Source organism: Parus major, chromosome 19 (genome assembly GCF_001522545.3).
Source record: "Parus major isolate Abel chromosome 19, Parus_major1.1, whole genome shotgun sequence".
In the NCBI taxonomy this organism is placed as follows: domain Eukaryota; kingdom Metazoa; phylum Chordata; class Aves; order Passeriformes; family Paridae; genus Parus; species Parus major.
In genome coordinates, this window is record NC_031787.1 from 6,288,659 (window position 1) to 6,316,044 (window position 27,386).

The window sequence follows — 27,386 nt, forward strand, 5'->3', positions numbered from 1 at the left end:
TGCCTTTTACTGCATTCTCATTTACCAATCTAAGGTTGAAATGAAGGACAGATAATCTCTATTTAGCACAGTCATTCACAAGGGGACACTCTTTCTACTTCAGGCCAACTTTTGCTGCTCCTGACTGAAAACAAGTTTGGGAACAAACCACGGTCTCACGGCATGTTTGGGGGACAACAGAACAGATGCAGCAATCAGACACTGATGTTCTTCACCTCAGTGAGAAAAGACCAGGATAGCACTGCAGCTTAGAGGATTCCAACATACAGCATTCTACTTTCAATGCCCCCAAACTTTCAGTTCCTGGACGTCTACCACATCTCCTGCTCTGTTTGGTAAGGTCAGTTCTTGTTGTGTTTCAAGGAGCTTTTGTACGTCTGCAGTTACTCATGCACTGGTGAGGAACCTGGCTTTCAAAACACTGAAGAACTCTTCAGGCTCAAATGTTTTACTTAGTACAAAACCTTCTATGGCATTTTAAAGCAAGAAGTGGTTGCTGTCACAGGTCAGTGATCACCCTTCTAGGAGATTTATGTCACAACACAAAAACAAGTAGGAAAGGAAATGAGTGGAGATTGCAAAACATGCTTAGTGAAGTGTGATGGATGACTTCAGAAAGATCCAAGTCTTCCCCTGCAAAATATTCCATGTCCACAGCACTCACCTTCTGTTTGTGCTGTTGGAGGAGACTGTCCAGGTTGTGTCTCCTTTTGTAGTTGAAGTAGAAGTTCTTACACTGAGCTTCACTTTTTGTCCCAACCATTTTGGCAATCGCTGCCCAGTTTCGCCCGTGTTCCACTAGACCTGGTCAGACATAAAAGAACCAATATTTACTGTGATCAATAACTCAGCTATCCAAACCTCAATAAATGGAACAAGAGAAGGCAAGACAGAGAATCACTGCTGTTCAAACAGTTCAAAGTAAGCCAAATGAAGAGTCAGCATAAGTTTCAAATGATTATTTTGTCTGTTGAAACAAAAAACCAACAGCAATTTTCAAATCAGCACAATGTTGGCATAAATCACAGCAAATATATTCAGTGATTCAGTAAATCCTTGAAATTTTGTAAATGTAACTATTCAGAAGGAAGTCAAAGGCTTTACAAGGTTTACCTTTCTTAGCAACTTCCATTTCTTCTTCTGTCCAGCGGGATGTCTCCACAGGCTCTGTAGAAGCTGAAAGAGAAACAAAGACACTGAGCAGAGAAAAGACCAGGATTCATTGTCATGGCACCAATTATACATCCCATAGTCAAGAAATCTATTTACATTATGGCTCAGGTCACTGGGGAAAGCTCTCTCCACAGAGGGAAGCAGTCAATCTCCATTAAACCAAGTCAAAGATACAGAAGGAGCCACCAAAAGCTCAGCAGAGAAAAACTGTTCAAAACTATTCTACCTACAAAATTTGGATTAATTGTCTGTCAAGGAAGATTTGTAAGTAACTTAGGTGTACTTATCAGTAAAAATTTATTTAAAATGTCTGTAATTACCATCAGCTACTAAAAGCAGCAATCCAATATGCTCTAAGCTAGTTCAGTGCTGTCTCACTGTTGGAATGGTTATTTATTGGGTGTCAAGAAATCTACTGTTCCTGCATTAACTGAGTCTCCAACTAGATAAATGGACAAAAAGAAAAGAAAACAAAAAACCCCAGTAAGTAAAAGCAAGCAGAAAACTAAGTATGATTCAGTGCATTTTCATTCACTCCTTTGGATTTTGTAACATCCTGTTTAAATTTCTGAACAGCACTGAGCTGCACCAGCCTCCATTTCCTTTCCATAAAATCTGCCATTACACATAGCATTTAACAAAGACCCTGCAACCCAGCTTCCAATAACAAACCACAAAAGTAGGACACTATAAAGTATCTGATCCATTGAAAAACTGGTTTGAATTTTTCAGAAAGCCTGGCATAAATGGTTCAAAAATAAAACGAAACAAAAGCAAAACCCACTATTTCTTCAGACTTAAAAAAACCCACTGCTTATAAAACCCCACTGTATCAATGGAGCAAGAATGTTTCTCACAATCTCTGGTGTTTACAGTTATACAAGAACTGATGATGTGCCCACTTACTCTCTTCTTTATAGGCAGAACATCTGAGTAACAGAAGAGTTATTACAAGCTCTAGAATAGCAGCTGCCTGTAACTACCCAGCTGAAGCATGAGGAACAACAAATTTTGCCACAGCAGAGCACTGCAAGAAAAAAACCACAACCTGCCCTGCCACCCTGGATAATTATTTACCAGCCACAAGATATTCTGGTATTTCTGCATCAACACAAATTAGGTCAGCCTTTTCCAAAATACACTCAGAGAATATGTCATCTTCTTTAACTATATCAGCCAAGAAAGTAACATTTTATTTTTAAAAAGCCTCTTGCCATCTAATGCAGAAAAAACAACTTGCCAAGATCTATTTCAGCTTATGAAACTCCCTGAAGGACTCAGATATCAGGCCAATTATTTACGAGCATCCTCTGTGAGCTGCAGGCTGTAAGTGAATCTGTGTCACAAGCACCTGGACCACTGCAGACCCACCATGAACCTGCACAGGCAGACATGGTGTTATCACACAAAGGCTGAGCTGCCTTTTTTCCCCTAAAAGTCAGCTGATTGCACATGCACTATTCATGAAGTTGCACTTGTGAAGTTTAACAGTTCCACAAAGTCACAAAATTATAAGCAGGGCTAAGAATAAAGCTGGAATATTTAACAGGAAAACAGAAGTGCACTGATTGCCTGGAAACAACCCCATGTCAGTGAGGAGCCTACGACCAGCTGGATCCCTGGGAGTGCTGTAAATGCTACTCACAAGGTTCTGGTGGGGGTGGCAGAGGTGGTGGTGGTTCTTCAGCAGCTGCAGCTGCAGCAGCATTTGCTTGTGCAGCTTCATTTGTCATTGATCTGGTGATTCTGCCCTTACGCCGACCTTGGCTGTTGGCAGTTTTTCGGCCCCGAGGAGCTGCCTGCTCCCTTTCCTCTGTTTCCTCTGGTGCAACTTCAGTTTTGTCCTTTTCTTTGGTATTCTCTCTGGGAACAGGTAAAATATAATTCAATCACATTCAGACAGACATTGTGAGCTGATATTTCTGAATATCATGGGACAAAAAATACACAAACTCCACAAACTAAACTCCCAAAAGATGCCTTTAGTGAAACAGAATTCACTTATTGCCCACAACTTCCAGTTGCCAGACAGTAAATAATTTTGTCAGCTTCAAAGAAAATATGAACACTCCATATGTGATAGAACATATGAGAAAAGCCCAAACCAATAAGAAATGGAAATTATTACATGTGCAAAATAATAATCCCATTACTTTTTCCACTGATCTGATTAGCTCAGCAAAACAGAGAAATTTGTATGTTCAAAAAATTGTTTCATACACCAAGGAAGTTTTCAGTCTAGATTTCATTACCAGGCTAATGCAAATCCCGTTCTGATCTGTGCCAAAATCTGCAACCTAGGGTGAATTCATGCATTTCAGCACATACACACTTACTTAGATTCCTCCTTCTCATCCTTCTCCTCCTCATCTTTCTTTTCCTCCTCTTTTTTTTCTGATTTGTCTGATTTTTCCTCTTCTACCTTTTCTTCTACCTTTTCTTCTTGAGAAGGACGAGCAATCTGCTGCTGAAATGAAATAGGATTTAGAAGATAACTTGATCACACAAAGGTGCAGCATCTTGCCCTCAGAGCAGCACAAAAACTGATGCTGCCTTATTTCCCACTTGATAATGTTTCAAGTTACAGGCACTACAGGGTGGTCAGCAAAAGAACAGAAAAACTCTGCTTTATATCTTATAAATTCCATGGAAGTACAGGAGGTGTCTGCAGCATGAGCATGGAGGTGATTGTGTACAATCACACACTGGCTGTTGTGTGTCCCACTAAAAATGAACAGCTATGTTTTAAAAGTGCTTAGGGAGGTCTGATCCATGTAGTGAGGGTGCTGATCCTCTCAAATTTTATTTTTAACTTTGTGAATTTTATAGTGAAACATGATCTTACAACTGGGGAGCAGAAGGTCTTGTAGCATGAAAGGTATCAGCAACTCCAAGTCGCTTTCTCAAACTGTCACTAGTATTTAAAAAATATAATTGTTTAAAAAAAAATGGGTTGGGAATTTTAGACTTATATTTCCAGTGACTTTACATAAAGAATTATTAAAAAAAACAACAAAAATTCTTTTCTCTACTGAGATGGGAGTTTTAAAAGCACAGTAAACACTGTGCTTGTCTCAAATAGATACCCAGAGTACATCTGGCAATTCATGGAAACACAAGGACAAAGAACAAGACAAGGACAGGTAATTACAAGATTGCTGTTCTAGCACTTCTAGAACTTGGATTTTACACTCTACTGAAAAAATCCTCAAAATAGGCTTTCCTTTCTCACAGAGGAAGCAACCACCCTATGAGTGCAGCAGCAGCAGGTGTCACTGTTTCACTAACTAAACTGAGGCTGGAAATAGTCACAAACTGACTTGGTTTTGACATTTTAATAATGTGAACTGGAGCAGAAACTCTAAACACTAACCACTATCATCTTGCTGCAAATTATTAGCAATAAAGGTGCTGCTTATTGATTATGCAAAGACTTCCTTCAAACAAGATGTCAAAGACATGCTAATATAATTTTTTTCTATTTTCTAGATAGACTGCCCTGAAAACAAGGAGTTAAAATTTAATTAAAAAAAAAAATAAAAAATTATTTTACATCTAATGTATTTAGAAAACAGTTGTTGAAAATCCTGTTCTTACCAGGCCAACTTATCACTTGGTTCTCTGTTACCCAGTAATTTTATTTAAGCTGCATAATCAATGTATAAACACAAACCTTAAAGGAGTCGAAGCCACGGTCATCGACGTTCCTGCACATTCATCTGCTGATTGAAACTTTTACTGTCCACACAAGGGGATGGGCTTGAGCTCAGGGCACGGCTCAAAAGGACAAAACCCACCCCAGCAGCAACATCCCAGAGCTCCTTAGCAGAGGCTGCCTGACCCAGCAACGTGTTTATTCCAGGAAATTGTGTCATTCTGCCACTTAAGCTGCCTGCAGCAGTGCTGCCCCTCTCACACAGCACCTTCTAATCTCCCCGGAGTCACCAGAGGTGATCCCGTCACACACAGGCAGCGAATTTCTGTCTGCTCACATCACTGGCCTCCCACCTGCTGCTGGCCACGGGCTGCAGACACACTCCCTGCAGGGACACAGCCAGCACTGACCACTGCTGGCCACCAAATTCATTTAAAACTTCATTTAAACTTCTTTCAACTAGTTATTTAAGGAATTCTCTGTAAACACAGACTCACAGGAGGGTTTGGATTTGAAGGGACCTTAAAGATCATCCAATTCCAAACCCCCTGCCGTGGGCAGGGACATTTCCCACCAGACCAGGTTGCTCCAAGCCCTGTCCTCAACATTTCCAGGGATAGGGAAGTTAAAGCACCATACAGCCATGACTTTCTCTCAATTCTATGTTAGAAACTTGCTCTACACTTGATAAGCCTTGGTTTAAGACACATTTGTTCAGTTGCCTCTGTGACACTCTGGGACAGTTTAGGCAGCATTTTATAAAAAGCCCTTTCTAGACTTATTTGAGGACAAACACACATCAGAATTTTATTAGCTTTGCACCTCTTCACATCTTTGATCCAGCACTGAGCTTCTTTCAAGTGGAAGCCCCCACACTGAAACCTGAGTCAAGCTGTGCTCACTGCATTCTCTGAAGGACTTCAACGTCCTTAGCATGATTAATATCTCCTCCATGCAATATTCCACTTGCTTGCCTTCTAATTTACAAAAATATATGAACTATTAAAAGTTTAAACTGAAGCACCTGTTATTAGCCTAAGCCCATCCTGGAGCACCTCATAAATCTTACATGACTTGTGTTTGCCAATCAGCAAGAAAGTTTCAAGTTGCTACTGAGAGATATGAAAAATATCAGCTTCAAACAAAGCTAGAGCACGGGAGGGGGAAGGGGGTGAGCTGCTTTCTGCAACTGTAAGATAAAAGTTCTGGCAAGCCAGGCAGTTCAACCCTCTCAAGTTCTTTTTTACTAGCTGTTATAGATGCTGCTTATTAATCATTAATAAATTTATAAATACAAATATGATTTTTGACACCATTAGTTCTTTATTATTAACATGCTAGCTGCAATACTTCTGAAGTTAAACTTCCAGAATTTCCCTTTTAGAGTGCTGAGAGTATTTCCTTGAGTTGGCAAGTCCAGCTCAACCCTCTCCAGAGCTAAAAACCTGGCACTTTCTCGCATCCTTCCCAGAGCACACATTAAGCTTGGCCAGCAGTGGCCCAAAGTTTAGAGATCTGCTGTAGCACTTAAAGTGGATCAACAACCAGCAATTACAGAGTACAACTCTGCTACAATTCCAAGAGCAAGTAATCTGAGCTGAACAAACCTTCAGTGTTCCAAGTGATGTATTCAGTTACATATAAATCAGCACTCACAGGAGCAGTACAAAGTCAGGCAGAGCACCTTGAACTGAGCTCACCAAGCAAATTCATGCCCTAGTGTCTAAAGCTGGAATTAAATCTTTCTGTTCTATATACATTATCCAAGGAAAACAACTATTTATGGATAGAAAAGTCCATCCAAACTTTGAATTCTAACACTTCCAATATTCTGAAGTTTAACAACATGGAAAAGGCATTTAAATACACAGTAATGACTTTCTAAATATCTCAAAATCTCCAGTTCCACTGCACTACAGCTGAGCCAGTTGTATCTCCTCACCCCTTAGAACAGCACCCAGCAAAGGCACCCCTCAACATGTGACACTTCCCATGATCACACCAACCTCATTTTATAATGGCACAAGAAACTGAGCCACTACAAATGGCAGCACTCCCCCTGTTAAGTGTCCACAGTGATTGTCCCATTTGGACAATCCTGTTTATTTCCATCTTCTTTTCATTTGCCACACATGTAGACTTTAACTGCAATCCTTCCTCAATCACTACTCCAACAATGACCCTTCCTATTAAAAGGGATTTTTAGGCTTAAAAATTCTAACAGAAGTCCTGTCAAAATACAGGTTACTTCCAGTAATTCCTCCCATCAGAGCAGAAGCTCTGTGAAATCCTGTGCACAGTGACAATGACATAATTCTAAGCAATTCATCATTTTTGGGGTACAGAGAAGGTGTTCTCCCATGACAGGACTCTTCTGGTAGGACACCAGCCTGTAATTCCAAAGGTTTAAATATAACAGCACCACACAGGCACAACCCCACGGCTGCTTCTACTGAACGTGATCCACTCCTCAGTTGAAGCTGTTTGCAACAATTTCATATTAAAAATATACATTTACTGGGACTCCTAGAAAACACTCAGTATTTGTGTATCTCAGTGCAATATTTACTGCATTTACTGGTCTGCAGAGCAGATTTGTGCAGTCCCAAAGTTTCAGGGTTATTTTATTTTCCAATACCCACATTAACCCTGCTAGCCTAGCAAATGCATTTATAAAATGCTGTTCTTTTTCTCTCCAAAGACTTCCAAAGGAACACTTCCTGAATCAGGAGGATTTTTAATTCACATGCATTAAATTGGTCTCCTTCTTCTGGCTCTAAAGTTGCAGTTGGACTTTGAGTCTGACCACCAAATAAAGATCACTATTAATTTCTGCTTTTTGACAAACACTGACATTATGAACTGATTATACATTTTCCACTGCAAGTCATATGCTAACCTAATTTCTCTTGGCTCCAACATAGGATTTAATGATGGATTCAACCTCAATGTCTGTGGCAGAGCCCTCAAAGAAAATGAATTGCCATATTAAAACAAGTAAGAAATGTGCAAAGGAAGAAGATATTTCAGAGAATTAAAACCAAACCAACCAACAACACCCTTGAGGTCAGGATCACTTAAATTTTAAAAGGGTAGCAATACAATGAAGGAAAAATAATTATTTAATTTAAATTATTATATAATTTACCCCATGCTATCTCACATAATGAAATAGTTGTAATCATGAAGCAGTAAAATAACAATCCCCAAGTGATGAATAAATTCAATGTACCTGGTTTCTTCCTCTGCGTTTGCCATAATTCCTTCGCACAAGGGCTTTATAATTTTCATTTTTCTTGGTCAAATAATAATATAATACACAGTCGGGAACATTCTAAAGTGAAAAAGCAGGAAAAAGTAGAGTTTACTCCTCATGAAAAGAGAAGATTTGATTTTTTAATTTTTCCAAACACTTAAAATATTGAAGTTTTAAATAGTTCTTATTTTAAAATAATTTTTAAAAAAATTATATAAAAATTAAAAATACTAAAATAAAACAGCTTCTATTTATTATGATATTGGAAAGTTAGGGAACCCACCCTAAGCTTTATTTATATTAAAAAACATCTTACCTTTCGTTCCAAGTAGGAAGCAATTAGACCAAAGTTCTTGGGATGTTGGACAAACCTTTTATAAATCAGAAATTATTTCAGTTTAACAACATAATCCATGATCAAACACGCAAAACAATCTTACAAACAATCTGTTCCATCAGTAAGCCCTTCATTTACACAAGTGAAATTAGCCTAAAAAGCCCAGTTTTCAGACTGTGCAAATTTAGAACTGAGCACTTAAAATGATAGAATGAAATTCCATATCTACACATATGTAGATATGGATCTCCTTTTGATCTTAGCACAGAACAAAAGTACTTTTGAGAAAATACTGTATTAAGGACTAAATGTATGTGAGCATACTCAGATGGAAATGAAGTCTAAAACTTTTTGCAATATTTATTACAGCCAACTAAGAACATTATCAAATATTATTGCACAAAAGCCTCAGCATTCCTGATTTAGCTCTATAGGGTTGGGCCTTTAACTGTCATTTCAATGCAATAAAAAGGAAAGATAAGAAAGGCCATTACTTTTCCTTAAAAATCTCCTTCTCATGGTCTGTCCAGACATTCATGAACTGCCTGTCTTTATAAACTTTCATGGGATCCTCCATCAGCCCGTTCATGTTGATGAACTTCACCCTTCTCTGCTCTGCATCGAACATCATGGGAGGGATGACAGAGAGCTGGCGCATTTGCTTCTCATTATTCTGCAGAATAAAAGACAAAGTAAAGAACATACAAAATGCTGCTACTGATGTTTACACAGCTCTCAAAGCTCCACATTCACAGTCAGCTTGGAACTTTTTTTTGTACACAACTCTTGCAGAAGTTGTCACTATCACAAAGAACATTTATGGGCAACTAAAGGAAACAGTGTCAAAAATGATGGAAAAGCAAAATGATGGAGGATTTGAGAAAAGGAAAAGTTTTCACACGTTTGATACAGCTTTAAAAAACTAGGTTGCAGCAAGCCTGCAATGAACAGCCACATGAAAAAAAATCTAGGGCAGATACAATTAGAAAGAAAAGTGTTTGTAAGATCTGCTTCAAGCCACACTTCACAGAGATTCTCTTAAAGAGAGAAGAACTTTTTCTCATAATTGAAACAAACCCTCTACAATACACCTTTCACTGCCAGTGGAAGGATATTTATTGGCTGTGCTTCAACAGCAAAGTACAGCCACCAGCCTCACCTCCTGCTCAGAGAGTCCATCGATGATTTCTGAAATCTCATGTTCACTTCTAGCAATGGTTGCTGAAAGGCCAGCCCCTCTTTGGCCAACTCTGAAAGGAGGGGAAAACAGAAGGAAAAAGGATAAAGTGGAAATGAGCTCTATCTGCAGGTTTTGTACACCACAACAACCTCCAAAATCACTTATAATGCTGTTAACAGTCTCTCAAATCAGTTAGGACTGATTTGTCTTCCTTAAGGGGAGTCAGAGCATAAACTCTGTCATGTCCTGCTTGGTTTTACAGTGAGTTTGCAAAGCTCAGCAGAAAGGGCACAAAAAATGGTGTTACCACCAAATCCACTGCAAAGCAGGTGATTCAGATAAATGAATTTGCTTCTGATGAGCATGAGAAATGTTCATCAGTGGCACAGAAATTATCTCCTTAATTAGTACAACTGATACACCTTGAAAGAGCCTTTTTTTTTTTTTTTAAGAAAACCACACTAAATTTGACTTTTATCAATATGATCAAGTTACTAATACAGCACTGAGATTTTTTACAAGAAAATAAAATCTTCCACTTTTAAATTGATGGGGAAAGCTGTAATTTGGAAGAATTTTTCAGCTTTTGATCTTTACCCTTAGGAACATCATAATAATATACTACTTTTATTACTCTTCTTTTCTTGATTCTACAAAATCTTGCAGCCTTCACAATGTATTGCTAACTCTCTGCTTTCCCCATGTTTTATGACAAAAAGATGATGTAGACAGATGGTTACAAGAGATGAGATTAAATCTTTATGGGGCTTGAACTCTCCAAGGTGTATTGAAATGATTTCAAACATCAGATAAACAGATTTCAACACAACTGAATCAAACTTGACCTAATTCTAATTTAAATCCTATCTCTCCACCTACAATACTGCAAGGTGAACTCTGAAGTGAGTTCATTCCTTTTAAGATTCCTTGTAGTTTCCATCTAGCAAATGTCTGATAGATTAAAATTAAATAATAGGGCCTTAATTGCCACACCTTGAATATTTTAAAATGCTAAAACATCTGGAAGAAAATTACCTGGCAAGTACAACAAAAGATCAGTCAAATTGCTAATTAAGAAGATAAATGGTTTTTGAGTGTGGGGGCTAATGAATACAGGGATCATGAAACACAGGAGTAAAACAGACAGTGACAGAAAAATACCAGTGTAAATTAGGGTGTGTGCCCAAAATGAACAGGCTCATAGGAAGCTGAGGCTCCAGTTGTCTTCAAAACTCCACAAACCCCCTTTTGAACAGCTTAACTCTCCTCATCTCACTGACACCACAACCTAAGCAGCCTTTGCTAAGTGGCCCTTTTCCTGTGTTCCTGTTGGCAAGTACGGGGTTTGACAGCAGATGGGAAAAGGAACATGGGAAAGGAACCCTGTGGACATCACCATAGCAGCCTCAGAGGACATCAAGGGATGAGGCTGGCACTGCTGGCACAGCTGGAGGGGAGGGACAGCAAAGGGGACATATGTGAAAGTGGACAGATAAAGTCATGGAGATCCTTAGGATGGGAAGTGAAACTTGAGCTCACTGCCATGGAGACACAGTGAACAGAGGGAAGAACATTTTAATGTATACTCTGTGACACACTAACATCATTTTAAAGCAATAAAGTGATGAATATAAAACTTAAAATTAACTAAAAAATTATTATAAATAATTTTAAAACTTAAGACTGAAGAGATATTTTGCAGGAATATTTCAGATCTCCAGTAATACCTTTGGAATCTTTCTTGCTGTTCTCTCTGCTTCCGGATTTCTGGGAATTGTTTCTCATAGTACTCCCGTGTTTTGCTCTCCTTGGCTTTCCTGCGTGGATTATTTTCTATCCTGTCTACTTTCTTCTCCCATGCCTCCATCAGCTGATCATAACGTTGACAGATTTTCTGTTCCTGTTAAATTCCAAAAGCAAACCTTGAACTAAGCAAGATACACCAAGTGATCAGTACTTGTCACATGGGCAGGCTCCTGGAATGCACGGATTTTTCCTGCTCCAGTTCCTTCCATGTTGAAGATAACTTATACCAAATTTCCAGCACAGAGAAGGTGAGGAAGTGGATACAAAAATGTAGATTTTGATTTACACTATTTCTTTGCTTTACACATCCTAGAGGTATTGGGTAATTGTCATTACTGCCTTCCAGAAATACCCCACACTTGTTTTAGCTTAAGGTCTTATTTGTCTAATCAATGGATTTGGGAATGCAAGACAAGGGTCCAGACAGAAAACCAGCCACATGCTCCTTTTAGAAAATCATTGTACCCTTACCCGTTGTTTTCTTGCATGGTTCCTTCTTTTAAAGAATAGGATTAGCTTTTTCCTCATCACCTGGTTTCTGGAAAACAAAATTAGGGGAAAAAGTGAACTACATAAGAATCAATCACTTCAAAACTGCTTAACAAAACCCATCTCAATTCTAGATGCCAGATCTTTATTATGAACAACAGTTTCAGGGTAAAAAGTAGGGAAAATTCCCAAAGAAGTCGAGATACCTAAATCAGCTAATACTGGTTTTTTTCAGATAGGAAATTGTTGAAGATGGCTGGAATAAGCAATTGAGACACAAAAAGTTCCAATTTCAAGGCAGTTGCTCTCCTTTACCACATGAGAGATAATATGCTAGAATGAAAAGATTTGGTTTGAGCTATTATGCTTTTATGGGGGAAAAGTCTTTGCAATTCAGCCCTAAAGTTAAGTTTTCCAGTATTTTATTCAAGAAATGAGTACTTTGGAACTGCTATACGAATTTATTTGATGGGTTGGAGCAAGAATTACTTTTTTTAAGAGACTTTTTTAAAGGACAACCAACTTAAGTTTTATTATTTATTTTTGTCTTTTAAATGAAGATGGAAAGACAGGGCTTCCTTCTGCCTTCAGCACTTATAATGCACATCTTGCAGAACTGTTTTACAACAAAGAAAACAAAAAGTTACGTGGACTGGAAGCTTTTAATTATGATTAAAACCCACACATCCTATCTGGAGATGACAACAATGAAAAATGTGAGGGAATGTTTAAGTCCAGATCCCCTAAATGGGACAATGAGAGGGTATAAAAGCACTCACGTTTTGATGTTTTCATGGTAGACCTTGGTGTCTGAGGGTTGGTTGTAAAGTGGCTGCAATTTGGGATGAGAAAGGAACATTTAGCACTTTGCAATGGAGCTCTAAATGTGCATGCAACACATTTAACAATATTTTAGTATTCTGAGAATAGTGCACTCAATCTGAGATGCAGCAGAGCTGAAGGGACTACAAGATATTCAGCACAAAGCACAGATTTCATTACTTAAAATTAGATTGTAACTACTTATGTATATAACAGTACTTAATTTCTTCATACTTCAAACTGTTCTCTTAAACAGATTAAAATCTATTTTAAAAATCACACTTACAAGGCCAATGAACTCGCTCAAGCCCCAACTCACCAGTGCACTTAGACACACATTTCTTCTATACATAATCACAGAACTACAGCTGTTCAGCACAACAGAATTAGAGCAACTGGCAATACAGAAAATAGTGCAAAAGAAAAAAAACCAGAATTCCACAACTTACCAATTCAACTTTTGGACCAAGACCTTCAAAAATCTTGTGAGCTTCTTCTGCTTTTTTCTGCAAATAAGATTTTTTTGGTATAGTCTGAGTAAATCCTCTGAAGTTCATGTCAAATGTGGATCTGAACTCTATGTTCTCTGCTAAACCCCTGCCTGACCACATGAGATCCTTCTTAACCTACTTCTGCAATGTTGCCCCAGCAAATAAAGAAACCTGTACTTGAATTGTGTAGTAGTGACTCTGATCTCCAAGTCTGGAAGCTGATAGAGCATAAAAGCAGAAACTGACCTCTGCAGTTCAAAAAAACCATGCATTTCATAATACAGCAAATAATTAAAAAGAGGAAGAAAGGTGTCCAGTGAAATAAAGTGTAATTAGGTTTGAAAAACGGAATTAAGAGACTAAAATTCTCCAATTGCCAAATCTGTGAGTGTGAATCCACGTGTACATAAACACACAAAATGTGTGAAGACCACAAAATAACTCTGACCCCTCCTTGCATGGAATGCCTGGGAGTTGTACTGTACAAAATCTAGCATTGTTTTGTTGGGGGTTTTTACCTCCTCAAAAAAAAATAAAAATCAATTGTAATAAAAGTTAGCTGTTCCTCTAAACTACAGAATAAAATTCAAATTAAACAAACATATACCACTCTCACAGAAGATCACAATATTTTCAAAACCCCCAGATATCTGACTCCCTAATCTCAAACTACCATGGGAAAAAAAGGCAGGAAGCATTTTTGCTGTTACTGTTGGCAATATTACTGAGCTCCTGAACTTTTCTCACCACTTAAACAACACAAGCTCATAATTCATCAATATATTACTACTTCATATCTGTTCATTTATCCAAATCTTAAGTGCCAGAAGTCACATTTTATAAAGAAGCCACAAAATCCTACAATATAAGCAGTTTTTTCTCTTCAGCTCATTTAAAAGTAGAATCTTCAGCCAAGATTGTCAGCTCATATGAGGAACAGGGAATTCAAGATGAATTTGAGGCATTTTTAATATCACACACCTAAAAGGATATATATGGGTTATATATATGGGTTAAATTAAATCTGTAATTTAACAATCTCAGTACAAGGTTCTAAGGATGAGACCCACAACTCAGAGTGCTTACAAGATAGAAGGAAGATTTCTGTGATTGAGAATAAAAATGTCATAAAAATGTCTTTCATTTAAAGAAGCAAATGAATAATAAAAGAGGGGTGGGCAAATCAGTAAAAAAGAAAAATGTGCCCCAAGGAAGTAAATGGAAGACCTAATGAATGTCAGCACAGAGGCAGTGAGAGCCCCCTGGGTGAGGTGCAGAGGACACTCACCCGATTCTCATCGTAAATGATCTGGACGATGCTGCGGTGCTTCTGCTCCACGGGAGGAGGGGACACTGGCCTCTCCGGCTCGGGAGGCTTAGCAGCTTCTTCTTCAAGTTGTTGCTAAGAGACCAAAGAAAGAAAATCAGCCATCCATGTTCCCCCCATCACTAATTAGTTCACCAGAGATAAAATACACAGCAGATCAGTCAGCACTGCCTCTTATTTCGCTTTGCACTGACAAGGAATGAATGAAATGGTTTTTATGCCCACAGGGACAATAACAAGACTATTTTTTGTATTACTCGTAACTCAATTACCTGTTTACAAGACTCACCTGCCTTGAATCAGACTTGTTTTAACTTGATAGTTAAAGCCACTGTCACTTTGAAATTTATCACTATTTAACTTTAAACAAAAGTATCAACTTTGGAGAACAGTTACATCAGAGCTGTCTTTGAGTGGAAATAAACCACAGAGCTGCCTTTCAGTGCTCTAGATGTTCAAGTGTCATCATTACTGCTGTGTTATGGTTTCAAAAGGTACAAAAGTCCTAACACACCACAGAGAACATCATTCTAAAGGTACTTCACAGCAAAAATAAACCACTGCACATGCATTAAAGTTCCGAGACCATTACAATACCAAACAAGCAAAAAAAAATACCAAAAGAAAAAAACAAAAACCAAAAAACAACCCACCCAGTAATCCTTTCCTAGCTCCTACGCTGCTGTGATTTACTTTCACATCAAATAAATCTGGTTCAGCAACATCTTCATTTTTTAAATATCCATCACACATGCCTGCCACAAATATACAGCAAAGAACTTCCAGCACCAGAGATCCATCCTGCCTTACAGTCCTGGCTAGAATGTGCTACATTGCTGTGCAAGAATTCCCCAAAATTTTAGCAGAATGCCCTTAGATGTGGGCTTAATTATTTCAACATCAACTCTGTGGTTTTTTTAAGTCAAATCACAGACAAATGTGAACAAATAACCCTTCATAGATGAGCTGCACAGCACTTGCTGATTTTGTGGAAAAGTGCACAGAGAGATAAACATCATTAACACACAAACAGGTACTCAGTGACATCCTTCTTTTTCTGCTGGAGGTCACTTTACAGGTCATTATAATTCAGACATAATTAAATGCTTCCAGACCATAAAAACACACAGCTCCTGAGCGTTGTCTGTTTGTTATCCTGGACCTACAAGTTAACAAGTCCTACAATGTAAATGTCATTTATTCCAGAGTACCAACTAAAAAAAGCTGGCACTTTTTCTATCAGGATCTTTGAAAGTCAGAAAAGGAAAAGGAAACAAGGACTTTGTTTTTGTCAATGACTAACAGATGCCTTGATCCAAGGGTGGGTTTACTTGGCCACAACAGCTACGGGGAAAGCAACAACTTCTGCCAGCAAACACTTCCTTTGCTTCCAGTGGCTGAAGTGCAGCTCTCTGATAGAAAGCATAGCCAGGGCCATACAAAAAAAAGTGATATTTCCTCCTTTATTTCTCTGCTCTCTGTGTTTATTCACACCCCTCCTACTGCACTTTCTTCCAAGGCTGACCTTAGCTCCAGATGTTAGGATCTCTTGCCCTTGGGAAAGCAGATGATCCAGGGACATTTGTACAAGCTCTGGTTTTGGAGATGCATGAAAGGGATTCTCCACTTGCACAGACTACGAAAGAAGAAAGATGATCCTCTCCTCAGCCAGCAGGCAGCTCTGAAGCTGAAATTACAGTCACAGTGCCCTTGTTTCACAGCAGTTTCAAATATAAACCCATCTACTGCTGCTGTTCCTATGTGGCTTTCTCCTGCTTTCAAAAAACGTTTGTAACTGTGTGATGTCCCACTTATTTAAAATAAAATTGCACACATAACCTTTCCTTTCCAACTTCTTCATCTGATTCGTGTAACCAAAACATTTGCCATCACCAAATTAGGTTTTTCCACATCTGTTTCACTGGCAGAAAACAAGAGCAGTGTCTGCTGTGCTTACTTGCTTTTTCTTCAGTTTCAGGATTTGCTGTTCCACTTTTGCAATTTCACGATCTACACGGTCCATGCTCTGTATCAATTCTTCCTTTGACAGCTTGGAAGGTGAAGCATTTTGGTCCTCCCCACAAGGCTGACCAGAAATTGGAGAAGATGGTCCCTCATGCTTTCCTCCAAAAGCTGGGTCCTTCCATGGGGACAGGAGATGGAGGGGAGATAGAGGGGAAATCAGTGATAACTTGGGAATGAGTGCTCAGTAACCAAATACTCAGGAATTAACAATTTGCAGTTATCTATATCTCTGCTGAGCAGTCAAAGTTTTCATAATGCTGTAAATCTTTTATGATAATGTAATTTCAAATTTTTTTTTTTTCCAAAAACACCATACTGCAACATTTACCTTGAAAGCAAAATAAGACCCAAACACCTTCCTTTTAAGATACATCTTCATAAATGTAAACAGTAACTTTTATTTTTATAGGAAGGGTTACTTGGGAGCCAATCATCAATACACTGCACCAACATTGAGGATGATATTCTTGAAAATAATCATGACCAGCCTAATAAAGCACATCTGGAGTTAGTTGTGGTTATAAATGTGAAGCTCTCTTGAATTTAGCTCTAATATTCAATACCTAAAATAGAAAACACCCACCCCAAACTAGATTGTCCTAGATTTAGCCAAAATGAGACAGTGACAAGTATAATTAGTGTTATGTAAATAAGCAGATTCACTTCAAATGCTTAAAAGGGAAAAGGGGGTGGAAGGAAGTACTTTGACTATTCAGTCCTAATGTTAATTACAGGAGAAAATGGACTTGCATGCATTTGCCAGCAGCTTTCAGTTGAAAAGCAGAAATATTTCACACATTGTGCTACAATCATTTTACAACTGAAGTTTGAGTGACTTAAGAGTAGTGGCAACACAGAATTCCAGTCTATTCACTCTGTTTGAGTCAGACTGTGTAAGAGAGCAACACTGAATCATGATCACAGCTTCTGATAGCGTGTAAAAGTAAATTTTTTGCATTAAATAAAGAACCTAAACAAACAAAAAAAATTACCTAACAGACAAAATCTGATTAGCTCATTGCAACACAGAAGATGAGACCTTCAGCACTGTAACAGCAAATGGCTTTACCTTCTTAATATCTGCAGATCTCAACCCTTCCTGCAAAGGATGCACTAAAGGCAAGACTGTGGCTGCACTAACACGCTGGAAATGGGAATCAGACACTTGTTCAAGACGTGGTCGCTTAGATTCCAGTGAATCATGATCTGTCTGAGATGGACCTGGATGAAACTGCTGTTCATATCCAGTTCTCCTTTCCTGAGGCCTATACAGAAGAGATAAACTATTAAAATATGCATTTTTGATACATGAAAAATCTTCAACACCTTTTAATTTTAAAGGAGATGCTATTTGGTGAAGCTCTTTCTAAAGAGTAAAGCAGATAAATGTTTTTAAGTATGATCTTCAAAAATACAACAGTTAAAATACATTGGAAAAGAGAAGGTGAACAAATTAAAGGCACTCCTATCATTACACAACCTTAAAGAAACTCAGCACTGCTACAAGGATATTGTTCAAATCAAAGTTCTGATTCAAATTAAAAGCACACCAAAAATCCATGAGAAAAACACAGTACTATATTCCACTGAAGATGGTCACAACAGCTCCATTACTGAATTTTTGCAGGCAAATAATTTTTAAATATACACAGAACACTTGAGATGAGCCATGAGTCCGTTTGGAACTTGATCTCTACTGAAATGCTACTCTGTGACAGAAGCAGTCATTGATTCAATCCATGAGTCATTTAAATGACTCCTCCTTCTCAGGAAAATGCTCAACAGTTATCACTTGCTACTTCCAGTGCACTGCACAGGATGTCCATAAAAGACCCTCATATGCTTCAACATCTTCTTATGAAGTGCCACTGAAGAGATGACAGCAGCAGTTTCCTGCCGTTTGCCAGAACTACCAAATAAACTTTTACAAATTTACAGTCTGGGGGGGATGTGATTTACTACTGCTATAAACTCAATTTTCAGAACTCTGAATGCTGCTGTGGTTCTCAGCATTGAAACAGAGCCTTACTGACATTTTGCTGACACAAGATGAAGGCAATATGGAAGCCCCAGATTTCACTATCATCAAGTTATTTCTGGGAATATCCTAATGAGATTTTAAGCCAGACCAGTATTTACATAACATTCATCATGGGTATTTGTTCAGAACCAGATCAGTCAGTTACAGCCAAAATAAACCTCCAGCAGTAATCCTGCATATAAAGTTGCTCCTAGCAGATATATTCACTAAGAGTCCAATGCAAAAGAAGGTTTTTACAAGGAGTGAGTGCAAGAAAATAAGAGGTTGTTACAGGCACTAACACTTATGACCGTACACCAGCAGCCCAACACACTAAAGAATTGAGTGCGTAAATCATATTTTTATCTCTCACCTAAACAAAAGCATGTTCCTGCTAACTTACTCCAATCCAGTTAATATTATTCTGATCTATAGTGGGATTTCAATCTCTGAATCTGGTGTTCTGAGAACATTCAGTGTTCCTCAAATGAATCCTTGAGATTATCTGAAAACCTTCTTGAAACTACCAGAGTACAGCAATGATGGTGTGCATTGCTCATCCCTCAACAACCCCCATGCAGTGCGACCTGTTTCACTGGGAAGGAACATATTGGCAAACTGAAAGTGAACTCCAACATCTGATTCACTGCTGCTGTCCACCCAGCATGTCCCCAGAGCAGCTGCATGCATGAGATTGGTGCTCACACCCTTCCAGCTCAGCCTCCTCACCTGTCAGAGCCTGGGTGGAACTCGGAGAGCAGGGAGGGCCTGCGCCGGAGCTGCTGCTGCTGCTGCAGGAGCTGCGTGGCCTGACTGACTTCCAGGTGAGACGAGCGATAGTCGGGAACAGCAAATTCCTGAGGGGAACACCTCTTGTGTTAATAGGAACAAAAGCATGCAGTGACCATGATCATTTCCAAAGATATTAAATACAGACTAAGACCAGATTGATAAAGTCTTATTCCAGCTCAAAAAAATGTTTGCAAACGTCAGTTCTGAAATTCAAATAAACTTTAAAGAAAGAGACTAAATATTTGTACTAGGAATTCCACCTAATTTATTAACAACTTCTAACGAAACACAGATGAGTCAGCAGCAAGCTGATGAATAGCCTTTAAAAAATATCCTTTAAAATCAGTCTTGCATATCCAACTGCAAAGTGGTAAAATGAGAGCAACCTCGAGGCAATTTCTTTTGTTACCATCTCAAGACATTTTTATATCAGACACTATTAATCAGTACTACAAGTCACACAGAATGCATCCTCCAATTCATACAATTTCCAATCAAAGTGAGGTAGAAGACTATTTATTTGTATTTTTGTCTGATCAATCACTTGCTTTTAAAAATTATGTGCAGCTGGCACTAACCAAAGAGAAGCTCTACAAGACATGTAATAGATCACTACCCATGAGATTCAATTTTCATAAATTATCTAAAAATAAACACAGAGCAAGCCAAAGAGCTTCAGTTTTTGAATTTCCTTTGAAATTCAGTTTTTGAATTTCCTTTTCCTAACACAGAAGTAGAAGAAAACATCCAAAGTATCTGAAGCAGGAGGAGAATGTGATTAAAATGAGGGAAACCTGAACTGTTGTAACCAGTGCTGTGATCCTTCACAGCTCAGAGCACAGGATGGCAGAATAAAAGCTTGGCAGAAATGAGCAAGTTGGATATCCTTAGAAATCCTTTACTCCCTTTCTGGCCAACAGAGCTCAGCTGGCAACAGTGGTACAGGTGCTTCAGAAGAAAAAAAATCAGTGTAACACAAGTTTTTACACATTCTCCACCTTGCAGAGAAGTTTGACAAGTACCACATTTAACTTACAGATATTCTAGCCCAATACTGCAACAGGAATTTAGGAACACAACCCCTACTGAATTTATTCAAACCATGGGAAACCAATGATAAAACCATGACATTTATATTAATAAAGGGCCAAGAGGGCAAAGGAAAACAGAAGAAGCCACCCCACAAGCATTTAACTAAGCAGACTGGCAGCAGCTCTCCCTAGCAGGGCACATGGATGTGTTTTCAAATGTGAACGACTTGTGTGTTATCTTAGTTGAAAAAACAGAAATAATCCCTTTTTGGCACGGCAAACGCTGGATCCGCAGCCTGGCTCCACCCCAGGCTATCGGTGTGCCCTTACCTGCTGGTGGCGGGTGCTGGGGAAGGTGTACTGCACAGAGTGGGGCGGGTACCGGCTCTGCTCCGTGCTGAAAGCTCCTTGGTTCGGAGGGTAGCCTGAACTTGACATTATCAGGGAAGGAGTCTCCACAAAGCTGTGAGATCAAGACCAGCAAGCAATCATGTTTCTAGGAAACCGCCTAAAGGGAAAAAGATCGCTGATAAGCAGTGAAGTACCAGATGTACTCACAATACATTACAGCCATAGTCACCTAAGCAAAACAACCATTAACAGTAAAAGCTTTTTCCTGATGTATTTATTTAATAGGTTACTCCAGTCTGAAACATGTTAACGGGTCTTAAATGTGCTCAAAATGAGACGTGTCAGCATTGTCTACACAAAGATTTGAGGATTATATTGTCGGGATACATCCTTTTACCAGTTACCAGTTGAGTTAGAATTTGACAAGAAAAGTAGGTCATTTAAAATAAATTTTAAAGAGGTTGTAAGTCTATAGCTGGATTCTGCATTTACAGTAAATTTCTTTAGCACAACATGAAGTTCACTTTCGTTTCATCTACAGAGTTTTTGGACTCCATGAACTGTTGCTGACTTTGAGATGCAGGTAGTCTTAGGGCTGCACTCAGTGTCACCTACAGTTCATTAAATCCCAGTGCATTAGTCATGCCCTGAATGCCATCACCGTCCAGCAGCAGCTTAACTCAAGCAGTCAGTAAAAAAGGCACTCATAAAGCAGAAAATCAGCTCTGCTTCAAATGCCTGCATAGTTTGGCTGCTACAGGATGCCAGAAACTGAATATATTACAAAGCCTTAAAACAATCCTGCTTAGTTGACAACCAATGACTACTTTGCCTCTACTGCATCCTCCTGCTGCAGATGGAGAGCAAACACTGAACTGCAAACTGATTGGGAAGGATTTTAAATACTGCAGAAATCCAGACAAGTTCCCTATCAAAGTCTGAGCATGCCTGAGGCTGGGTATAATTCCAGCTGATAAAGATCCAAATAAACTGATTCAACCTTGCTCCCCCACCAGTATTTTGAGCAGGTAAATTATGTCTCTAAGCAAAAAAGTTGTACATAAATATATTTTTAACAGAAAATATTTTTCTCTGATAGCTCAAAAGATGTAATCCTGGGAGCTTGTGTATTAAATCCAAAATTCTATCAGATGAAGAGCAAATTCTCAACCTGTTGCCCAGAGCCCAGCAGACATATCAGACCTTCAAATAAACTGTTGATCTCTGCCTCAATGGCTACATTTCACAGCACATTAATTCACAGCACCACACACAGACATCACCTATAAAGTTATAGCTCTGAACTGCATTTTCCATTATCAGTCAATAGACAAAACCAGCTCAGCAAAGAGCAAGCCATACAAACAGATCTCAAAGTATATCTGACGTATTTTATAATTTCTGTTCCGGTCAGGGAACTTTTCCTCCTTAACTCTCCATCAAACAAAGCTTTACGTGTTCTGGACTACCAGAATAATGAGACAAATTTATATTTACGTCTTAAACCTGATTTTCAGCTATGAAAAATTAAAGAAAAAGGCAACAGTTTCTCTTTCAAAGCAATATTACAGATCACTAGTAGTGTGCTTTATAGTAGCTATACATCTATTATAGTACCTATAACTCACATCCAAGTGACAAGCTGTAACAGAATGTTTCACCATTAACATTTATTACACTTCATCATTCACACTGCATTCATTGGAGTACAGCTTTACCTGCTGTGTGATGGTCTACTGGGTCTGAGTCATATGATTTCCATTTAATCAAGGCAGTGTCACAAAATCAGCAGGTTCAGCTGCACACATTGTGAGAGCAGAGAGCTGTCCCTGAGCATTCCACAGTACCCCTAAACCCCAGCCCCAGCCAAAAGAAAACCTCTGTTTTTCTTTTCTTATGTGGACTTTCACAGGAACGAAAGCTATGGCATGTAGCTGTCAGCTCAATCCAATGTTTACTGGTGGGATAACTCCTCCTGTCACAGGCTAGGGTACATTCATCATTAAATGAACTGGCTCCATGGTATAAAGATGCTCGAACACTTTAAGGTTATAGTAGTACAAATCTCAGTTTGATGAATTGTTGATGCCCCAACCTGTGCTCCCTCAGCAGCTTCATGTGCAGGGATCTGAAGAATGTGGGGATGCAGAGAGGACCAGGAGAGCAACCGCTTGGAAATCACACACAAATATAGGCCAACCACTGCATGATTCACGGTCCTTCCTAGTTTCTCTCAAGTTACATCTGCTCCTTATTCCCACAATATTCAGTCAAATCCACAAGTTGATCATTAACCCAGCTGCTGAAAGTTCAAGCCACATTCACTTTCTATGGTGCTATAAAAGCTGTTTCTCCATTCACAAGAACTTCAGTGGATGCAGTGTTAGGTTGGTGCTCATCTTAAATCTTTCACAACCAACTGCAGTGAGAGGGCTTGACCATCTCTCCAGATTCTGCACTGGACATGGAAAGATGAGAGAGAGGGCACAGAGTACAAGAATGAGCATCCTGCATCCTTCCAAAAATGTCAACTTAAACTGCCAATAACAACAAGTTTTACATAATACACAGGACAACATTTAGTCTGATGACTTTCCTATTGAAAACTGCAAGTGTGATCATGTTCATAGTGAATTTTTTTAAAATGAGAATAAATGGTAGTTGCCAGCAGAGGAAGGCAACAAGGAGCATTCAGTTATCAGAGGTGGGGGACCATTGTTCCTCCTCCCTGAGGGAACTGGCAAAACAGCAGAGATAAGGGGGTAACAGTAGAGGAAAACACGTGGTCGTGTATTGACAGTTATAAGGCGGGGAGGGAACTAAAGGATGAGGATCCTGCATGGGATCTCATTTCTTTCAAGATAAAATCAACCCTGGAGTACAAACACGTAAAATGACACCGAAGTACAATATTTCCTCCCTCTAAGCCTCTTTTTCCTGTTACAGACACATCCACATGCCTGCACACATTCTCCTGATCTGACCTCTCTAGGTGCCCTGCAAACCCCCTTATCTCCCAGGCAGCATGAGCTTGTTTATCCTCTCTGCTGGGAAGGGAGGGATTTTTTTCCCAATTTTTGCCAGTAGAATTACCACCGTTATTCTTCTCATTTCTCCCTGTCTTACTACCTTAATTCTGCAGTTGTGGATGTAAGTACTAGACTTCAATTTCTATTTCTCTGCAGGCAGCCTTATGACCTGTCAGCCAAAAGCATCTGCCTCTCTCTCTTCAGCATCTGCTCACACATTTGCAGCAGACCCAGATTATTCTTCATCAATCCAGTTCCTGGGCAGTGAGGGCAGTGCCAGCTTCCTGCTGTAACCTCTCCTATTTCCATACATCCAGATTATGTTTAAATACAGCCATCCTTTTGCATAAAACTGTAACTGTGTGTGCAGACTGTAAACAACCTCATCCTCATCCGGGCTTTCCTCCCTGCTGTATCCTTTCATTAGTCATGACAAACCTCCTCTTGCTCTACCCAAAGCCAACCAGAATCCTCCTGGAAAGTTCCTCACTATTTATTAACTCTCTCTGCCTCTCTGATCCTTGCACTGCTTCCCTCTCCCCTGCCAGAACAGAGGCGGCTCATCTTCGTTTTCAGCACTCCTGATAAATTACAACACCAGAAATCAGCTTCCAACCCTGCTCAATGACAGCAAGATTCTATTTTTCAGACAAGTATTTTTGTACCTTTTCATATTATTCTGCAAATTTCAGAGGTTAAATATATAAACGTTGTAAAAGAGTTGTTACAGACTTTGGAATTCTGCCTCGTGTCTCACAAAGATAAAGTTAGGTCACGAATACTCTCATACAGCTGCCAACCAGGCTGGCAAATTCTCTCACCAAATACTGACAATTAGAAGGGGCAGAAAGAAATATTTCTTGTTTTGCAGTTCAGAACCCAGATATTGTGTTATAATGTCCCATTTCACTGATGCGCCCATGCTCCATAGCAAAACAGATGGGGAAACCCAGCAGCATCAAACAGATAACATTAAAAAAAATAAAAATTACAGGATACACAGGAGCAAAGAATTAAAAAAGAAGCAGTTAAGTGAAGATACATGGGGAGGAAAAGCAACAAGAGTAATAGATTCAGGAACTGTGAAGAGATACTTGGCCTTATGTTAATTTGAGCTTCTCAGGCAAAGAAATGATTTAACAATATTTATTTCTAAAGGTATGATGATATTTCTGTCTTTGGCCAGCTCAAACTACTGAACAGATCCAATTCAGAATTCCCTTAAAAGTTGCTGTTCACACTTACATTCACCATATGCAGGGAATTTTAAATAAGTTAGAAATAATTTGGAACTGAATATTATAATGGCAACAATCATGGTGTAATTCCAACTTGATCTCCAGAACTCAAAATGCTTCAGAAACAGAAGTACAAACTATCTTCAGCAGACATGTGGGAAAATGAGTCACAGAAAGGTTAAAAAATCTATCAAAGACTCCCCAGGAAATAGTCAAAGTCTGAATCAGAAAAAAGACTCGATTATTGCAGCACTTTGAAGGCACTGCCTGAGTGAAGCAGTTCTTCTCTTGGAAAAACACAGCAGGTTAAAAACTGGGACTATTTTTAGCAGGCCAGTTCCCCAAGCCCCTTCACTGTGTGGCCAGACACATCTGAGAGCAACTGTCCCAGGGCAGGGCCATCACCTGCTCCACTTGCTGGAATATCCTGTCTCCAACTCTTACCTTCATGGATAAAAGACCAGTCTCATGGGTAAACTCAATTTTCCTTCAGCTATCCAAAACAAGCTGACATTTCTGCATTTAGAGTAATTTTCGTGCCATCTTGAGGTGCTTAACCAACATTTGCTAATTAAATTTCACATCCTTTTGGGAATTTTCCTCATCTTGTTTTTGAGCAAACTACGTGTGATATAAAGAGTGCAAAGAATGAGATTACAGTCTAACCCAAGTTGGGGGATTTTGTTTTTAAATCAGCAGTTTTTGTAAATTGAGCTCTGATGTAATGAACCCATGGCAGAGCAAAGGAGGCTCTGCCTTGCACAGGGGATCTACAATGAATCACAAAATTAATTCAAGGATATTTATTCTAAGTTTACTCTGGCGAGAAAATGAAGAGTGAAGGGAGTGTTTCAACAGCTGGTTCGAAAGGCCTTATCCAAGGTATGATAACAATACTTGTGAATAATTATTTCCGTGATTTCACTTCATAAAAAGGTAATGAAACTACCTCATGGAAAAAAACAAAATCAGGGTTTTGTATTTATGGAGGTATTTATTGGTATTTATGGACCAGCCTATTAAACCATACTGACCAGACTTCATGAGTTACAGACCCTTCAAACATAACCCTTCAAGTCATATAAAACAAATCAAAATTACAAATCAAGAGTCACATAAGCAAAACCCTTCAGTGTATTGCTAGCTTTGCAAAACAAATCTTCCCAGCAGTATTTTGTTTAATGAGGTAATCATTAACCCGTTCAAACACTCAAACAAAAACATCAACTTTGCATCCTGGGAATATGCCATATACCAGAAAACATTAATATCCCCATATTATATTACTATATGACTATATGATTCAAGAGAGATTGCTAAAAATAGCTTAAAGGGTTTAATTCTATATAAAAAGTTATTTATTTGAATTACTGGAAATAGTACAAGGCTGAGTACCATCTCCCATCTGAAATCTCCGTGCTCAGAATGTTACCAGTAGGGCTGCAAGATCACACTGACTTAACAGTTTAGAAAATCCTCCCCAAAAAAGCACCAAACACTTCCAGAGCACCCGTCAGTCCTTCAGTCACTCCTCAGAGTCCACTTGCCAGCAAAGTCAAATGACACTTACTCACATGGCAAAATTCAGTGACAAAGAAAAGAAGTTCAGGTTCAAACTGATCTGTCAACCCTGAAGACTGACTACAAAATCCTGCAAAGTGGGGTGGGATGGGATGGAAGCTACAGCTTCTGTTTTTCAGGACTGTCCTATCAGAAGGTTGATGCCTGAGCAGATTTAAGATAATTCTGTGCTTTAAAGCTGAAGGACCTGTATTCCAGGTACAATGGCCAAGCTTACAGATGTATTGCAAAATATCAAAATCTGATGGGCATACCCTCCAAAAGATGAAAAATTCTTTGCATGCTACAAGCAAAAAAATTGTCCAATGATCAACTAAAATTAAAGACAACTTGAGTAATGGTCATTTAAATATGCCCCAGGGTACTGTGCTTCCCATTTCTGCAGAACACAGGCATCATCCTCAAAGCTCAGGGCCTCTTCCACACTTCCTCTAATCTTTTTTTCACTCTGTTTTATGCTGCAGAATAGTCAAAAATTTGTAGTCAAAGCACCAGGACATATGTTATTGGAATGAACAGAAACAATGAATGTATTTTCTCCAAGTTGAGAACAACTCACTACTGAATTTTCCATGACAATTGAACATGTGCAAATGCCTTTTCTTTTTCTGTGACAGACAGAACCATAAATTCCCAAATACACTATAAATTCCCAAGAAATTTAATCTCACACAGTTGCACTCCCTCTACTCACAAAGTTATTGATGGTAAAATCACTACTTCTATCCCTGCTAGAATCATGGTAAAAAAGTTACATCTGTGAGGCTGTGTTTTACTAACAAC

General features: G+C 38.9%; 1 protein-coding gene across 5 annotated transcripts in view; it reads right to left on the bottom strand.

The window, feature by feature from the left end:
• The window catches only part of NCOR1 (nuclear receptor corepressor 1), a 42,089-nt gene extending 21,172 nt beyond the window's left edge, over positions 1-20,917 (bottom strand). Inside the window, exons 1-17 of one of the 5 annotated variants that reach the window (XM_015646387.3) lie at positions 20,735-20,917; positions 19,311-19,438; positions 17,631-17,826; positions 16,494-16,676; positions 14,498-14,611; positions 13,168-13,224; positions 12,676-12,728; positions 11,879-11,945; positions 11,329-11,501; positions 9,581-9,671; positions 8,916-9,094; positions 8,401-8,455; positions 8,061-8,162; positions 3,510-3,637; positions 2,819-3,036; positions 1,114-1,176; positions 665-804 (exon numbers count right to left, since the gene is read on the bottom strand). In XM_015646387.3, the coding sequence (XP_015501873.1) occupies positions 665-804; positions 1,114-1,176; positions 2,819-3,036; positions 3,510-3,637; positions 8,061-8,162; positions 8,401-8,455; positions 8,916-9,094; positions 9,581-9,671; positions 11,329-11,501; positions 11,879-11,945; positions 12,676-12,728; positions 13,168-13,224; positions 14,498-14,611; positions 16,494-16,676; positions 17,631-17,826; positions 19,311-19,438; positions 20,735-20,842 (2,055 nt within the window). In that variant the 5' untranslated portion in view covers positions 20,843-20,917. Of the gene's footprint in view, positions 1-664; positions 805-1,113; positions 1,177-2,818; positions 3,037-3,509; positions 3,641-4,846; positions 5,269-8,060; positions 8,163-8,400; positions 8,456-8,915; positions 9,095-9,580; positions 9,672-11,328; positions 11,502-11,878; positions 11,946-12,675; positions 12,729-13,167; positions 13,225-14,497; positions 14,612-16,061; positions 16,224-16,493; positions 16,677-17,630; positions 17,827-19,310; positions 19,439-20,734 lie in introns of those variants that run through there. The other 4 variants (XM_015646385.3, XM_019008573.2, XM_015646388.3 and 1 more) reach the window with 4 other exon arrangements.
• Positions 20,918-27,386: the final 6,469 nt, after the last annotated feature.